Genomic DNA, 18326 nt, shown 5'->3' on the forward strand with positions numbered 1-18326 from the left:
GAAGAAAAGGAGAGATTAATCAGACTAGTGTGTGCGTGCGTGTGAAGGAGGAGGAAGAGGAGGATGAGGACAGATTCATCACAGACTGGTGTGTAATTAAAGGCACTGTGTCACGATCCTGTTACATTTTACACCGGCGACACTCTAACCTGGTCCACATCCCCTTTAATGAGCCCATCATCATACTGACCTCACCAAGCTGTCAACTCAGCCTTTCCACTGCACTGTTGTGTGTGATACGCCTTACAACTAAAACGTTAACTAAATATTGCTCCATTTCAGCTGTTATTAACTTGTCTGTATGGAGCATTTTCTAACTGAAGTTGTACAAATGAGTCATGAGGACTGATGAATCCCTGTGGGTCCTTAACTCTCTGTGTTCCACTGTGGCGCCAGACAAAGGGAGTGAGGGAGTGAGGGAGTGTGAGTGAGGGGTCTGACAGTGAGGGGTCTGACAGTGAGGTGGTGGTGATGGTGCAGACCTGAGGTTTGGATGAAAACAGTTGAAAACATACAAGAGCACCCCAAAGGAGAGGTCAGTCATGAGTCAGACAGCTGTTCACCCCCCATGCTACTTACTGGCAGGGTGTATAGGACTGTGACAGCTGGACTGATGCTTTACTGAATCACTGTGCTAGAGACACAGAAACACACCACTCAACTACTGAAGAGAACAGCATACACACACGCAGGCACAGCACACACTCGTGCACACACAGCATACACACACACACACAGGCACAGCACACACAAACCCGTGTACACACTCATGCACACACACACGCGCCACATTAACACAAACCCGTTAACGGCTCTCTGCACATTAGTCTCAGACAGCTTGTCAGAGGCCCTGCGCCAGACACATGCTACAGCCATGATGTCATCACTGTGAGACAGAGCATCTGAGTTGCAGAATGCAATCTCGCTTCTGTTTTCCTCCACACACACACACGTCATGTACATGATGACATCACCACACACACACACACACACACACACACACACACACACACACACACACACACACACACACACACACACACACACACAGACATCTAGTCATTTAGTAGCAGCAAAAGCCACTAGTTCATATTTGATATTTATTTGATATATTTTTATTTCACCTTTATTTAACCAGGTAGGCCAGTTGAGAACAAGTTCTCATTTACAACTGCGACCTGGCCAAGATAAAGCAAAGCAGTTCGACACACATAACAACACAGATTTACACATGGAGTAAAACAAACATACAGTCAATAATACAGTAGAACAAAAGAAAACAAAAAGTCTATATACAGTGAGTGCAAATGAGGTAAGTTAAAGCAATAAATAGGCCATGGTGGCGAAGTAATTACAATATAGCAATTAAACACTGGAATGGTAGATGTGCAGAAGATGAATGTGCAAGTAGAGATACTGGGGTGCAAAGGAGCAAGATAAATAAATACAGTATGGGGATGAGGTAGATAGATGGGCTGTTTACAGATGGGCTATGTACAGGTGCAGGGATCTGTGAGCTGCTCTGACAGCTGGTGCATACGGGGGATATAATCTCTCTTTCTGGCTGTGGTTGTAGCAGGTAAGAGGATCTAGAAAGTTAGTCACAGTGTTGCTGATGATACAATAGTGTTCAATTTACAACTTCCACACACACACAATACGAGCCCCCAGACTGACTCACCAGCCACCTGCATCAGCAGAGAAAAGCAGGCGGAACAGAGATGACATGGCTTGTAGATGCTGATCTAAGGTCTGTTTTGATTTCGTCCCCTAATGGTTAAGGTTAGGCTTGGGGAAGGGAAAGCTGATCCTAGATATGTACACCAGAGTGGGTCTAGGGTTTGAAAGGAGGTGTAGAGGATGGATGGAGGGAGGTATAGGGGATGGAAGAAGGGAGATATAGGGGGATGAAAGGAAGGAGGTATAGGGGGATGGAAGGAGGGAGGTATAGGGAGATGGAAGGAAGTAGGTATAGGGGGATGGAAGGAAGGAGGTATAGGGGGATGGAAGGAGGGAGGTATAGGGGGGATGGAAGGAGGGAGGTATAGGGGGATGGAAGGAAGGAGGTATAGGGGGATGGAAGGAAGGATGTATAGGGGGGATGGAAGGAGGGAGGTATAGGGGGATGGAAGGAAGTAGGTATAAGGGGATGGAAGGAAGGAGGTATAGGGGGATGGAAGGAGGGAGGTATAGGGGGGATGGAAGGAGGGGGGTATAGGGGATGGGAGAAGGGAGGTATAGGGGAATGGAAGGAGGGAGGTATAGGGGGATGGAAGGAGGGAGGTATAGGGGATGGAAGGAGGGAGAAATAGGGGGATGGGAGGAGGGAGGTATAGGGGGATGGAAGGAAGGAGGTATAGGGGGATGGGAGGAAGGAGGTATAGGGGGATGGGAGGAAGGAGGTATAGGGGGATGGGAGGAAGGAGGTATAGGGGGATGGAAGGAAGGAGGTATAGGGGGATGGAAGGAAGAAGGTATAGGGGGATGGGAGGAAGGAGGTATGGGGGATGGAAGGAAGGAGGTATAAGGGGATGGAAGGAAGGAGGTATAAGGGGATGGAAGGAAGGAAGTATAGGGGGATGGAAGGAGGGGGTATAGGGGATGGGAGAAGGGAGGTATAGGGGGATGGAAGGAGGGAGGTAGGTATAGGGGATGGAAGGAGGGAGGTATAGGGGGATGGAAGGAAGGAGGTAGGTATAGGGGATGGAAGGAGGGAGGTATAGGGGGGATGGAAGGAAGGAGGTATAGGGGGATGGAAGGAGGGGGGTATAGGGGGATGGAAGGAAGGAGGTATAGGGGGATGGGAGGAAGGAGGTATAGGGGGGATGGAAGGAGGGAGGTAGGTATAGGGGATGGAAGGAGGGAGGTATAGGGGGGATGGAAGGAAGGAGGTATAGGGGGATGGAAGGAGGGGGGTATAGGGGGATGGAAGGAAGGAGGTATAGGGGGATGGAAGGAGGGGGTATAGGGGATGGAAGGAGGGGGTATAGGGGATGGGAGAAGGGAGGTATAGGGGGATGGAAGGAGGGAGGTATAGGGGGATGGAAGGAAGGAGGTATGGGGGATGGAAGGAGGGAGGTATAGGGGGATGGAAGGAGGGAGGTATAGGGGGATGGAAGGAAGTAGGTATAAGGGGATGGAAGGAAGGAGGTATAGGGGGATGGAAGGAGGGAGGTATAGGGGGGATGGAAGGAGGGGGGTATAGGGGATGGGAGAAGGGAGGTATAGGGGGGATGGAAGGAGGGAGGTATAGGGGGGATGGAAGGAGGGAGAAATAGGGGGATGGGAGGAGGGAGGTATAGGGGGATGGAAGGAAGGAGGTATAGGGGGATGGGAGGAAGGAGGTATAGGGGGATGGGAGGAAGGAGGTATAGGGGGATGGAAGGAAGGAGGTATAGGGGGATGGAAGGAAGAAGGTATAGGGGGATGGGAGGAAGGAGGTATAGGGGGATGGAAGGAAGGAGGTATAAGGGGATGGAAGGAGGGGGTATAGGGGATGGGAGAAGGGAGGTATAGGGGGGATGGAAGGAGGGAGGTATAGGGGGAAGGAAGGAGGTATAGGGGGATGGAAGGAGGGGGGTATAGGGGATGGGAGAAGGGAGGTATAGGGGGGATGGAAGGAGGGAGGTATAGGGGATGGAAGAAGGGAGGTATAGGGGGGATGGAAGGAGGGAGGAATAGGGGGATGGACGGAGGGAGGAATAGGGGGGATGGAAGGAGGGAGGTATAGGGGGATGGAAGGAGGGAGGTATAGGGGGATGGAAGGAGGGAGGAATAGGGGGATGGAAGGAGGGAGGTAAAGGGGGATGGAAGGAAGGAGGTAAAGGGAGATGGAAGGAGGGAGGAATAGGGGGATGGAAGGAGGGAGGAATAGGGGGATGGAAGGAGGGAGGTATAGGGGGATGGAAGGAGGGAGGTATAGGGGGATGGAAGGAGGGAGGTATAGGGGGACGGAAGGAGGGAGGTATGGAGGAAGGTGTGAGATGGATAGAGGGAGGTATAGAGGGTAAGGAGGTACAGGGGGATGGAGGAAGGTGTGAGATGGATAGAGGGAGGTATAGAGGGTGAGGAGGTACAGGGGGATGGAGGAAGGTGTGAGATGGATAGAGGGAGGTATAGAGGGTAAGGAGGTACAGGGGGATGGAGGAAGGTGTGAGATGGATAGAGGGAGGTATAGAGGGTGAGGAGGTACAGGGGGATGGAGGAAGGTGTGAGATGGATAGAGGGAGGTATAGAGGGTAAGGAGGTACAGGGGGATTGGAGGAAGGTGTGAGATGGATAGAGGGAGGTATAGAGGGTAAGGAGGTGCAGGGGGATGGAGGAAGGTGTGAGATGGATAGAGGGAGGTATAGAGGGTAAGGAGGTACAGGGGTATGGCAGAAGGTGTGAGATGGATAGAGGGAGGTATAGAGGGTAAGGAGGTACAGGGGGATGGAGGAAGGTGTGAGATGGGGCTTGTACATTTTGTCCGTAGTCTAGTAACTCTTGCAGCACAGTGTATGGAGCTCGTTTTATAGGGGACATAAAATAAGAGAAGAATGTTGAATACAGACAGACACACACACACACACTCGCTAAAATCCCACAGAAACCTGTTTCATAAGTATTTCAACATTACCTGGCCCAATTCCCCCATAACCCTAAACCCAGTCCCTCTCCTAGTATTACCCAATCTCTCTCTCTCTCTCTCTCTCTGTCTCTCTCTCTGTCTGTCTGTCTGTCTGTCTGTCTGTCTGTCTGTCTGTCTGTCTGTCTGTCTGTCTGTCTGTCTGTCTGTCTGTCTGTCTGTCTGTCTGTCTGTCTGTCTGTCTGTCTGTCTGTCTGTCTGTCTGTCTGTCTGTCTGTCTGTCTGTCTGTCTGACACAGCCTCTTAAACACACCATCATTACAGCTCCTGGAGTTACTTTGCGGTAACTCAGTAACTATCAGGAAGTGGCTCACGTTGCTTGGAGCAGAGGACCCCTGGCCGGACTACACTGGGATGATGTGTGTGTGGTTAGGGGTTTAGGGGGAGACAGGAATGTATGTGTGTATCAGTATGTTAGTGTACAGTATCTGTATGTTATTGATGCCAGGGCTGCTTTTCCAGCAGGAAGTGAATGCAGCACTGTATTGAGGGACCATATGGTGTTTAGGGGTCAGTGAAGGACATTTGTTCAGCTCTGTGATCCACCTTTACCGTTTGGACTTCTTGTGACCCATCAATGAAACAAACCAGTGTTTCTAGCCAGGACGAGGCCTTGAACTGTGACCCCCCTAATCCAAAAGGTCTGATGATAAACTGTCAGCCCAGGTAATGGTCTATATTACTACATAAACATGGTTCATACTTCACAAAGATGCCCAAGAGAATACGGGGGAGAGACGGACACAGCCAAAAACTATACTGTCTGAGTCACTTAGGTATAGTAGTCATAGCGACTCCCAGCAATCACAGTTACCACCAAACAGACAGGAAATAGTCAAATGGAGGAGAGGTGTTTCATTTGGCCGCAGCATGTGGCGTTTTGCATGTAGACACGTGTGCTTTAGCAATTCAGAAACTAACAGGCAGGTAGCCTAGTGGTTAGAACGTTGGACTAGTAACTAACAGGCAGGTAGCCTAGTGGTTAGAACGTTGGACCAGTAACTAACAGGCAGGTAGCCTAGTGGTTAGAGCGTTGGAACAGTAACTAACAGGCAGGTAGCCTAGTGGTTAGAGCGTTGGACCAGTAACTAACAGGCAGGTAGCCTAGTGGTTAGAACGTTGGACTAGTAACTAACAGGCAGGTAGCCTAGTGGTTAGAGCGTTGGACCAGTAACTAACAGGCAGGTAGCCTAGTGGTTAGAGCGTTGGACCAGTAACTAACAGGCAGGTAGCCTAGTGGTTAGAGCGTTGGACCAGTAACTAACAGGCAGGTAGCCTAGTGGTTAGAGCGTTGGACCAGTAACTAACAGGCAGGTAGCCTAGTGGTTAGAGCGTTGGACCAGTAACTAACAGGCAGGTAGCCTAGTGGTTAGAACGTTGGACTAGTAACTAACAGGCAGGTAGCCTAGTGGTTAGAACGTTGGACCAGTAACTAACAGGCAGGTAGCCTAGTGGTTAGAACGTTGGACCACTAACTAACAGGCAGGTAGCCTAGTGGTTAGAGCGTTGGACCAGTAACTAACAGGCAGGTAGCCTAGTGGTTAGAATGTTGGACCAGTAACTAACAGGCAGGTAGCCTAGTGGTTAGAACGTTGGACCAGTAACTAACAGGCAGGTAGCCTAGTGGTTAGAAAATTGGACTAGTAACTAACAGGCAGGTAGCCTAGTGGTTAGAACGTTGGACTAGTAACTAACAGGCAGGTAGCCTAGTGGTTAGAGCGTTGGACCAGTAACTAACAGGCAGGTAGCCTAGTGGTTAGAACGTTGGACTAGTAACTAACAGGCAGGTAGCCTAGTGGTTAGAACGTTGGACTAGTAACTAACAGGCAGGTAGCCTAGTGGTTAGAACGTTGGACCAGTAACTAACAGGCAGGTAGCCTAGTGGTTAGAACGTTGGACTAGTAACTAACAGGCAGGTAGCCTAGTGGTTAGAGCGTTGGACCAGTAACTAACAGGCAGGTAGCCTAGTGGTTAGAACGTTGGACTAGTAACTAACAGGCAGGTAGCCTAGTGGTTAGAACGTTGGACCAGTAACTAACAGGCAGGTAGCCTAGTGGTTAGAACGTTGGACCACTAACTAACAGGCAGGTAGCCTAGTGGTTAGAGCGTTGGACCAGTAACTAACAGGCAGGTAGCCTAGTGGTTAGAACGTTGGACCAGTAACTAACAGGCAGGTAGCCTAGTGGTTAGAACGTTGGACCAGTAACTAACAGGCAGGTAGCCTAGTGGTTAGAACGTTGGACCAGTAACTAACAGGCAGGTAGCCTAGTGGTTAGAGCATTGGACCAGTAACTAACAGGCAGGTAGCCTAGTGGTTAGAACGTTGGACCAGTAACTAACAGGCAGGTAGCCTAGTGGTTAGAAAATTGGACTAGTAACTAACAGGCAGGTAGCCTAGTGGTTAGAACGTTGGACTAGTAACTAACAGGCAGGTAGCCTAGTGGTTAGAGCGTTGGACCAGTAACTAACAGGCAGGTAGCCTAGTGGTTAGAACGTTGGACTAGTAACTAACAGGCAGGTAGCCTAGTGGTTAGAACGTTGGACTAGTAACTAACAGGCAGGTAGCCTAGTGGTTAGAACGTTGGACCAGTAACTAACAGGCAGGTAGCCTAGTGGTTAGAACGTTGGACTAGTAACTAACAGGCAGGTAGCCTAGTGGTTAGAACGTTGGACCAGTAACTAACAGGCAGGTAGCCTAGTGGTTAGAACGTTGTACTAGTAACTAACAGGCAGGTAGCCTAGTGGTTAGAACGTTGGACCAGTAACTAACAGGCAGGTAGCCTAGTGGTTAGAACGTTGGACCAGTAACTAACAGGCAGGTAGCCTAGTGGTTAGAACGTTGGACCAGTAACTAACAGGCAGGTAGCCTAGTGGTTAGAACGTTGGACCAGTAACTAACAGGCAGGAAGCCTAGTGGTTAGAACGTTGGACCAGTAACTAACAGGCAGGAAGCCTAGTGGTTAGAACGTTGGACCAGTAACTAACAGGCAGGTAGCCTAGTGGTTAGAACGTTGGACCAGTAACTAACAGGCAGGTAGCCTAGTGGTTAGAGCGTTGGACCAGTAACTAACAGGCAGGTAGCCTAGTGGTTAGAACGTTGGACCAGTAACTAACAGGCAGGTAGCCTAGTGGTTAGAACGTTGGACTAGTAACTAACAGGCAGGTAGCCTAGTGGTTAGAACGTTGGACTAGTAACTAACAGGCAGGTAGCCTAGTGGTTAGAGCGTTGGACCAGTAACTAACAGGCAGGTAGCCTAGTGGTTAGAACGTTGGACCAGTAACTAACAGGCAGGTAGCCTAGTGGTTAGAACGTTGGACTAGTAACTAACAGGCAGGTAGCCTAGTGGTTAGAACGTTGGACCAGTAACTAACAGGCAGGTAGCCTAGTGGTTAGAACGTTGGACTAGTAACTAACAGGCAGGTAGCCTAGTGGTTAGAACGTTGGACCAGTAACTAACAGGCAGGTAGCCTAGTGGTTAGAACGTTGGACTAGTAACTAACAGGCAGGTAGCCTAGTGGTTAGAACGTTGGACCAGTAACTAACAGGCAGGTAGCCTAGTGGTTAGAGCGTTGGACCAGTAACTAACAGGCAGGTAGCCTAGTGGTTAGAACGTTGGACTAGTAACTATCTTGCAGGTAGCCTAGTGGTTAGAACGTTGGACTAGTAACTAACAGGCAGGTAGCCTAGTGGTTAGAACGTTGGACCAGTAACTAACAGGCAGGTAGCCTAGTGTTTAGAGCGTTGGACCAGTAACTAACAGGCAGGTAGCCTAGTGTTTAGAGCGTTGGACCAGTAACTAACAGGCAGGTACCCTAGTGGTTAGAACGTTGGACCAGTAACTAACAGGCAGGTAGCCTAGTGGTTAGAACGTTGGACTAGTAACTAACAGGCAGGTAGCCTAGTGGTTAGAACGTTGGACCAGTAACTAACAGGCAGGTAGCCTAGTGGTTAGAACGTTGGACCAGTAACTAACAGGCAGGTAGCCTAGTGGTTAGAATGTTGGACTAGTAACTGAAAGGTTGCTAGATCGAATCCCCGAGCTGACAAGGTAAATATCTGTCATTCTGCCCCTGAACAAGACAGTTAACCCACTGTTCCCTGGTAGGCTGTCATTGTAAATAAGAATTTGTTCTTAACTAAATGGCTAAATAAAAAAATCCCTCTGTTGACAATTCAATTCAGAGGTGTGAGAGTGTGTATCTGACCTACTTCTTAGGGCTGTGTGTGTTCATTCAGGGTCCAGACGGTGTGACTCACAACACCGGGGCTCAGTAATGGAACCCAAACATTCAAAGCCATTTATGTATTTGTATGTATGTATGTGTGTGCGTGAGAGAGTGTGTACATATGTGCAGACAGATGTGTGTGTGTGTGTGTGTGTGTGTGTGTGTGAGAAACTCACAGGTAATGCTCTTGCTAGGTGTCGTCAGGTCCGGCTGTGAGAGACTGTTGTTGTTGTTGCCGTTCTCTGTGTCTCCTAGCAACCCCTCTGGTTTAACCTTTGGCATCTCGATGAGGGGCTCCATGCTCCTGTCCAAATCTGGAGGTAACAGAGAGAGAGGAGAGACAGACAGAGGGACAGGACCAACGTTCCCTCTAAGCTGCGTGAGCGCACAGCTACCCTCAGACTGCCACACCGAAGAAAAAAAAAAAAATGTAAATGTAACATAGAAATACAAAACATAGAACATAGACCAAAACCCGGAAATAATAAATCAAACACCCTACTACATACACCACCACCCCGAACCACATAAAACAAATACCCTCTGCCACGTCCTGACCAAACTACAACAACAAATACCCCTTAATACTGGTCAGGACGTGACAACATGGTGATCAAATAGCCACAATAGCCTACTTGGCCACTGTTAAAACTAATTTGAAGCAGGTACAGCAGTAAACACGTGCCGGAAGATGCACTAAAGCTCAGCAGACCTGAAATTTGCTCAGTGATTAAACATTTTTGAGGGAACATTGGACAGGACACACATTCATCTGGAGGTAACAGAGCGAGGAGAGAGACAGACAGGACACACATTCATCTGGAGGTAACAGAGAGAGACAGACAGGACACACATTCATCTGGAGGTAACAGAGAGAGGAGAGAGACAGACAGGACACACATTCATCTGGAGGTAACAGAGAGAGACAGACAGGACACACATTCATCTGGAGGTAACAGAGAGAGGAGAGAGACAGACAGGACACACATTCATCTGGAGGTAACAGAGAGAGGAGAGAGACAGACAGGACACACATTCATCTGGAGGTAACAGAGAGAGGAGAGAGACAGACAGGACACATTCATCTGGAGGTAACAGGGAGAGACAGACAGGACACACATTTATCTGGAGGTAACAGAGAGAGGAGAGAGACAGACAGGACACAAATTCATCTGGAGGTAACAGAGAGAGGAGAGAGACAGACAGGACACACATTCATCTGGAGGTAACAGAGAGAGACAGACAGGACACACATTAATCTGGAGGTAACAGAGAGAGGAGAGAGACAGACAGGACACACATTCATCTGGAGGTAACAGAGAGAGGAGAGAGACAGACAGGACACACATTCATCTGGAGGTAACAGAGAGAGGAGAGACAGACAGGACACATTCATCTGGAGGTAACAGAGAGAGACAGACAGGACACACATTCATCTGGAGGTAACAGAGAGAGACAGACAGGACACACATTCATCTGGAGGTAACAGAGAGAGACAGACAGGACACACATTCATCTGGAGGTAACAGAGAGAGGAGAGAGACAGACAGGACACACATTCATCTGGAGGTAACAGAGAGAGACAGACAGGACACACATTCATCTGGAGGTAACAGAGAGAGGAGAGAGACAGACAGGACACACATTCATCTGGAGGTAACAGAGAGAGGAGAGAGACAGACAGGACACACATTCATCTGGAGGTAACAGAGAGAGGAGAGACAAACAGGACACACATTCATCTGGAGGTAACAGAGCGAGAAAGAAGAGAGACTGAGACAAAGGCAATAGACATTCACAAAGCCTTTATGAAGGCTACTTAAAAAGGCTATGAACTGTTATACTTGAATTCTTCTCAAGTTATTGAATGTCTCCTCTTCCTCCAGACAAGTTGCTGAGAACAGCTGAAACATCACTATTTTATCACTGTAGCTGCTTTGTTCTGTCTTTGATAGAGTTGCCAATGTACTCAAGGACTACCACATATAACACTCATACACATGGACCGAGAACACACACACACACCCTTTCATATTGTAGATTCCACTAACAGGACATTGAACGTCTACTGCTAGTCATTCCAACCTTCAAGCTGTTCACTGGATGGAACACAGACTGTATAATTACTCCTCTCCCTCAAACAGAGAGTGAGTGAGAACATCATTGTGTGAGGGAGTGTATGAGTATGTGTGTGTGTGTGTGTGTGTGTGTGTGTGTGTGTGTGTGTGTGTGTGTGTGTGTGTGTGTGTGTGTGTGTGTGTGTGTGTGTGTGTGTGTCTGGAGACAGTACAATCCAACCCCTTTTGACTGTTTAGGGGTGTATGTGCATGCCTGTGAAACCTGTATGGGGTATGTGAGGACATATGTAGTGCATTAAATGTACGTGAGTACATATATAGAGCATTAAATGTATGTGAGGACATATATAGAGCATTAAATGTACGTGAGGACATATATAGAGCATTAAATGTATGTGAGGACATATATAGAGCATTAAATGTATGTGAGGACATATATAGAGCATTAAATGTACGTGAGTACATATATAGAGCATTAAATGTATGTGAGGACATATATAGAGCATTAAATGTACGTGAGTACATATATAGAGCATTAAATGTACGTGAGGACATATATAGAGCATTAAATGTACGTGAGGACATATATAGAGCATTAAATGTACGTGAGGACATATATAGAGCATTAAATGTACGTGAGGACATATATAGAGCATTAAATGTACGTGAGGACATATATAGAGCATTAAATGTACATGAGGACATATATAGAGCATTAAATGTACGTGAGGACATATATAGAGCATTAAATGTACGTGAGTACATATATAGAGCATTAAATGTACGTGAGGACATATATAGAGCATTAAATGTACGTGAGGACATATATAGAGCATAAAATCTACGTGAGGACATATATAGAGCATTAAATGTATGTGAGGACATATATAGAGCATTAAATGTACGTGAGTACATATATAGAGCATTAAATGTATGTGAGGACATATATAGAGCATTAAATGTACGTGAGTACATATATAGAGCATTAAATGTACGTGAGGACATATATAGAGCATTAAATGTACGTGAGGACATATATAGAGCATTAAATGTACGTGAGGACATATATAGAGCATTAAATGTACGTGAGGACATATATAGAGCATTAAATGTACGTGAGGACATATATAGAGCATTAAATGTACGTGAGGACATATATAGAGCATTAAATGTACGTGAGGACATATATAGAGCATTAAATGTACGTGAGGACATATATAGAGCATTAAATGTATGTGAGTATACATGTTTAATATGTGCCTGCTGGAGCCAGGCGGTCCATAATGAAGCTGTAATTATGCAGGGCTACACACACAGGTTGTGGGCCTCTGAGAGGTGCAGACTCATTCCTGGGCAAATGGGAGCCAGCTGGGTTTGATCTGCCATCTGACACACACACACACACACACACACACACACACACACACACACACACACACACACACACACACACACACACACACACACCATCTTCTCTCTACTACAGACGCCATATCTCTACTACAGACGTCATGTCTCCACTACAGACACCATGTCTCTACTACAGACGCCATATCTCTACTACAGACGTCATGTCTCTACTACAGACGCCATGTCTCCACTACAGACACCATGTCTCTACTACAGACCCCATGTCTCTACTACAGACGCCATGTCTCTACTACAGACGTCATGTCTCCACTACAGACACCATGTCTCTACTACAGACGCCATGTCTCTACTACAGACGCCATGTCTCTACTACAGACGCCATGTCTCTACTACAGACGCCATGTCTCTACTACAGACGCCATGTCTCTACTACAGACGCCATGTCTCTACTACAGACACCATGTCTCTACTACAGACACCATGTCTCTACTACAGACACCATGTCTCTACTACAGACGTCATGTCTCTACTACAGACACCATGTCTCTACTACAGACACCATGTCTCTACTACAGACGCCATGTCTCTACTACAGACACCATGTCTCTACTACAGACACCATGTCTCTACTACAGACACCATGTCTCTACTACAGACGCCATGTCTCTACTACAGACCCCATGTCTCTACTACAGACCCCATGTCTCTACTACAGACACCATGTCTCTACTACAGACGTCATGTCTCTACTACAGACCCCATGTCTCTACTACAGACACCATGTCTCTACTACAGACACCATGTCTCTACTACAGACGCCATGTCTCTACTACAGACCCCATGTCTCTACTACAGACACCATGTCTCTACTACAGACCCCATGTCTCTACTACAGACGTCATGTCTCTACTACAGACCCCATGTATCTACTACAGACACGTCTCTACTACAGATGTCATGTCTCTACTACAGACCCCATGTCTCTACTACAGACGCCATGTCTCTACTACAGACCCCATGTCTCTACTACAGACACGTCTCTACTACAGAAACGTCTCTACTTCAGACGCCACGTCTCTACTACAGACGCCACGTCTCTACTACAGAGCCCATGTCTCTACTACAGACCCCACGTCTCTACCACAGACCCCATGTCTCTACTACAGACGCCACGTCTCTATTACAGACGTCATGTCTCTACTACAGACGCCATGTCTCTACTACAGACCCCATGTCTCTACTACAGACCCCATGTCTCTACTACAGACGCCATGTCTCTACTACAGACGCCATGTCTCTACTACAGACCCCATGTCTCTACTACAGACCTCATGTCTCTACTACAGACGCCATGTCTCTACTACAGACGCCACGTCTCTACTACAGACCCCATGTCTCTACTACAGACGCCATGTCTCTACTACAGACGTCATGTCTCTACTACAGACCCCATGTCTCCACTACAGACGCCATGTCTCTACTACAGACGCCATGTCTCTGCTACAGACCCCATGTCTCTACTACAGACCCCATGTCTCTACTACAGACGTCATGTCTCTACTACAGACCCCATGTCTCTACTACAGACCCCATGTCTCTACTACAGACGTCATGTCTCTACTACAGACCCCATGTCTCCACTACAGACGTCATGTCTCTACTACAGACCCCATGTCTCTACTACAGACCCCATGTCTCTACTACAGACCCCATGTCTCTACTACAGACCCCATGTCTCTACTACAGACGACATGTCTCTACTACAGACGCCATGTCTCTACTACAGATGTCATGTCTCTACTACAGACCCCATGTCTCTACTACAGATGTCATGTCTCTACTACAGACGCCATGTCTCTATTACAGACCCCATGTCTCTACTACAGACGTCATGTCTCTATTACAGACCCCATGTCTCCACTACAGACACCATGTCTCTACTACAGACCCCATGTCTCTACTACAGACACCATGTCTCTACTACAGACCCCATGTCTCTACTACAGACCCCATGTCTCTACTACAGAACCCATGTCTCTACTACAGACACCATGTCTCTACTACAGACCCCATGTCTCTACTACAGACGCCATGTCTCTACTACAGACACCATGTCTCTACTACAGACCCCATGTCTCTACTACAGACACCATGTCTCTACTACAGACCCCATGTCTCTACTACAGACCCCATGTCTCTACTACAGACCCCATGTCTCTACTACAGACACCATGTTGTTTCTCTGTGGTTTATAAAAACCCAAAGTGCCTCGCTCGCTCATATTTTCTACTTTTTTAACAGCTTATTTAAAACTGCTGTTGAGAGAACTTTAAAAGCCATCTTTAAAACTACTTTAAAACTACTAAAACTACTAACGTCTGCTTTTACGGAAAAGATTGGTTCCTTTGTCCGAAACCACGTTGCAGTATATTCTTTAACTGTGTTGTTGCAAAAACATATGTATCATCACAGTCTCGTTGTGTGTTAACTTTGCTTAAAAAGGCTTCTGGGAAGCGGTGTCTTACAAACAGTACACATGAACTACAACACAGTAGCCATTTTCAAGGTGAGAATGCCTGCACTGTTATCTCTTCTTTCCTTTATATTTTAGTTAGCAAAATCAAATACTCTCAACTAAAATCCATATTTGACTTTTGAGACATCAAAAACCCTCAAACAACATGGTAGAAGTAAACATGTTTACACAGAGAAACTAATCATCATCATTATTATTAATATCAATATACTCTTCATCTTTAATGGAAAATATCAAAGCCATCAAAACAACATGCTAGGATAAACAGGAAAAGTGTGTGTGTGTGTGTTCTCACTGCGAGTGTTGACCTGTATGTGAGCAGGATCATAGAAGAGGGGAAATGCTTCCTCTACACCCTGTCTCTCCCCCTCTCACACACTGCCCCATATACAGAGACACTCCCTGTGTCCCTCCTCCGCATGTGGAAAACATTTCAAAGGCAGCGGCCGCCATGCTGCTTCCATTATAGTCAATCAGGACCTGAACCAGATATAAAAGCACTAGTCAGGGGAGCCGCCATCAATACACTGACTGTTCTCTCTCTGTGTGTGTGTGTGGTTCTGAGGTATGTGTGTCTGAAAATCAGGGCATCTATTGTTCAATCTATTGTTGTATCATTCTTTCTATCTATACTGAGCACAAATATGAACACAACATGTAAAGTGTTGGTCCCATGGTTCATGAGCTGAAATAAAAGATCCCAGAAATTTTCTGGAGGCACAAGAATATTATTTGGCTAAAATTTTGTCCACACATTTGTTTACATCCCTGTTAGTGAGCCTTTCTCCTTTGCCAAGATAATCTGACAGCTGTGGCATATCAAGAAGCTGATTAAACAGCATGATCATTACACAGGTGCATGTTGTCCTGGAGGCAATAAAAAGCCAATCTAAAATATGCAGTTTTGTCACAACACAATGCCACAGATGTCTCAAGTTGTGAGGGAGCGTGCAATTGGCATGTTGAGTGCAGGAATGTCCACCAGAGCTGTTGACAAAGAACTGAATGCTAATTTCTCTTCCATAAGCCACATCCAACGTCATTTTAGAGAATTTGAAAGTATGCCCAATCAGCATCACAACCGCAGACCACGTGTAACCACGCCAGCCCAGGACCTCCACGTCCGGCTTCTTTACCTGAGAGATTGTCTGAGACCAGCCACCCGGACAACTGATGAAACTGAGGAGTATTTCTGTCTGTAATTAAGACCTTTTGTGGGGAAAACTACTTCTGATTGACTGGGCCTGGCTCCCCAGTGGGTGGGCCTGGCTCCCCAGTGGGTGGGCCTATGCCCTCCCAGGACCCCCATGGCTGCGCCCCTGCCCAGTCATGTGAAATCCATAGATTAGGGCCTAATGATTTTATTTCAATTGACTGATTTCCTTATATGAACTGTAACTCAGTAAAATTCTTGAAATTGTTGCATTTATATTTTTGTTCAGTATATCTAGCATTCTATCAATAATTATATCGTTCAATATCTTGTTCTATCATTCTTTTTCTCTATCCTGTAACTTGAACAGTTCTTATGGTTTCTCATAGACATGTGAGGGTTAAACACCAAAACAAATGGATTGTATCTCCAAGCCCTTGTCTGCCCTTAGTAAGCCACCACCATTGGACCAAAACAAATCTGAACCCATTATCAAATGTGACTAGAGCCAATTCTATGCTGGCACTCATGCCAAACCACCAAACCGTGAAGCGATTTCCGAGGTCTGAGAACGATGAATCTCTAATTCAAATCAGACCAAAGTAATCAAGCAATGCTGGAGCTAGCTGTGTATACACACACATGTTGGTGTGTGTCTGTGTGTGCGTGTGTCTTTGTCTGTCTGTCTGTGTGTGTGTGTGCGTGTGTGTGTTTGTGTGTGCGTGCATTAGTAAAGTGGCAAAAACATCAACACAGATACATATGGAGATATTATTTTTGCCTCGATGGGGAGGAGGATGGGGTGGTGATGGGTCATTGGATCAGCAAAAACTTGCAGTACGGACTGTTTGTTATGCAGATGTACAAAGGAGTGAAGATGGATGCCGTATAAATACTATGAGGGTGGTTGATTAATCAAGAGTGAGGCGGACTTGTGGTTAATGAAGATTGGATGCAGGTGTGCAAATTACCGTAAATTCCGGACTATAAGCCGCAACTTTTTCCCCAGGCTTTGAACCTCGCGGCTTAAACAATGACGCGGCTAATATATGGATTTTTCCCGCTTTCAATTTTTTTTCTCCAAAAAAACACATTCTGTGACGTGCTCAGTTTTTTGGCAGCATGAAGCTTTCATTAGACCAATGAAATTGCCGAACGGGTTAAGGTCAAACAACTTTTTTGTTTACGGTTTAGATTAAATCGAGCGCTCTCAAACTTCCCATCATTCTGATTACGGTAGTCATTTTGTCACCCTCATCATGGCAAAGACACGGAGAAATGCATATGATGCAGCTTTCAAGTTGAAGGCGATTGATCTGGCTGTTGGAAAAGGAAATAGAGATGCTGCACGGGAGCTTGGTCTTAGTGAGTCGATGATAAGACGTTGGAAACAGCAGCGTGAGGAATTGACTCAGTGCAAAAAGACAACTAAAGCTTACTGCTAATTTGTAATTTTTTGTTACAAGCCGTGTTTCGTTAAAGCCTATTTATTTTTTGTTACAAGCCGTGTTTCGTTAAAGCCTATTTATTTTTGTTACAAGCCGTGTTTCGTTAAAGCCTATTTATTTTTGTTACAAGCCGTGTTTCGTTAAAGCCTGTGTAAAGTTCATTTGTTTCAATGTACCGGTAGGCACCTGCGGCTTATAGACATTATTTATGTTCAAAATAATAATTTTTTTTTTAAATTCAGTGGGTGCGACTTATATTCAGGTGCGCTTAATAGTCCAGAAATTACGGTAGAGAATGACCGATAATCTGTTGGGCTGATATGTTTTAGCGATATTAGCCTTTCCTTGGGTTCCGGACTGTAGGGCGACTCTGGCTGCGCCGGTTCCGGACTGTGGGCCGACTCTGGCTGCGCCGGTTCCGGACTGTGGGCCGACTCTGACTGCGCCGGTTACGGACTGTGGGCCGACTCTGGCTGCGCCGGTTCCGGACTGTGGGCCGACTCTGCAGGCTCTGGACTGTGGGCCGCCTCTGCAGGCTCCGGACTGTGGGCCGCCTCTGCAGGCTCCGGACTGTGGGCCGTCTCTGCAGGCACCGGACTGTGGGCCGTCTCTGCAGGCTCCGGACTGTAGAACATCGCCGGAAGCACTAGACGGGGAACTGTCGCCGGAAGCTCTAGACGGGGCACTGTCGCCGGAAGCTCTGGATGGGGAACTGTTGCTGGAAACTCTGGACGGGGAACTGTCACCGGAAGCTCTGGATGGGGAACTGTTGCTGGAAACTCTGGACGGGGAACTGTCATCAGAAGCTCTAGACGGGGAACTGTCATCTGAAGCTCTGGACGAGGAACTGTCGTCGGAAGCTCTGGACGGGGACTGCGCACTGAAG

The 18326-nt window shown here is 46.9% G+C and overlaps 1 protein-coding gene across 4 annotated transcripts in view; it reads right to left on the reverse strand.

The window, feature by feature from the left end:
• Positions 1-18326, reverse strand: part of LOC106565701 (myoD family inhibitor) — a 43812-nt gene that overhangs the window by 11441 nt on the left and 14045 nt on the right. For 3 of the 4 annotated variants that reach the window (XM_045691696.1, XM_045691695.1, XM_045691694.1), the window contains exon 3: positions 9031-9168. In XM_045691696.1, coding sequence (XP_045547652.1) covers positions 9031-9168 — 138 coding nt within the window. Of the gene's footprint in view, positions 1-9030; positions 9753-18326 lie in introns of those variants that run through there. The other variant, XM_045691693.1, reaches the window with a different exon arrangement.

The sequence above is a fragment of the Salmo salar genome, chromosome ssa12 (assembly GCF_905237065.1).
Source record: "Salmo salar chromosome ssa12, Ssal_v3.1, whole genome shotgun sequence".
Taxonomy (NCBI): domain Eukaryota; kingdom Metazoa; phylum Chordata; class Actinopteri; order Salmoniformes; family Salmonidae; genus Salmo; species Salmo salar.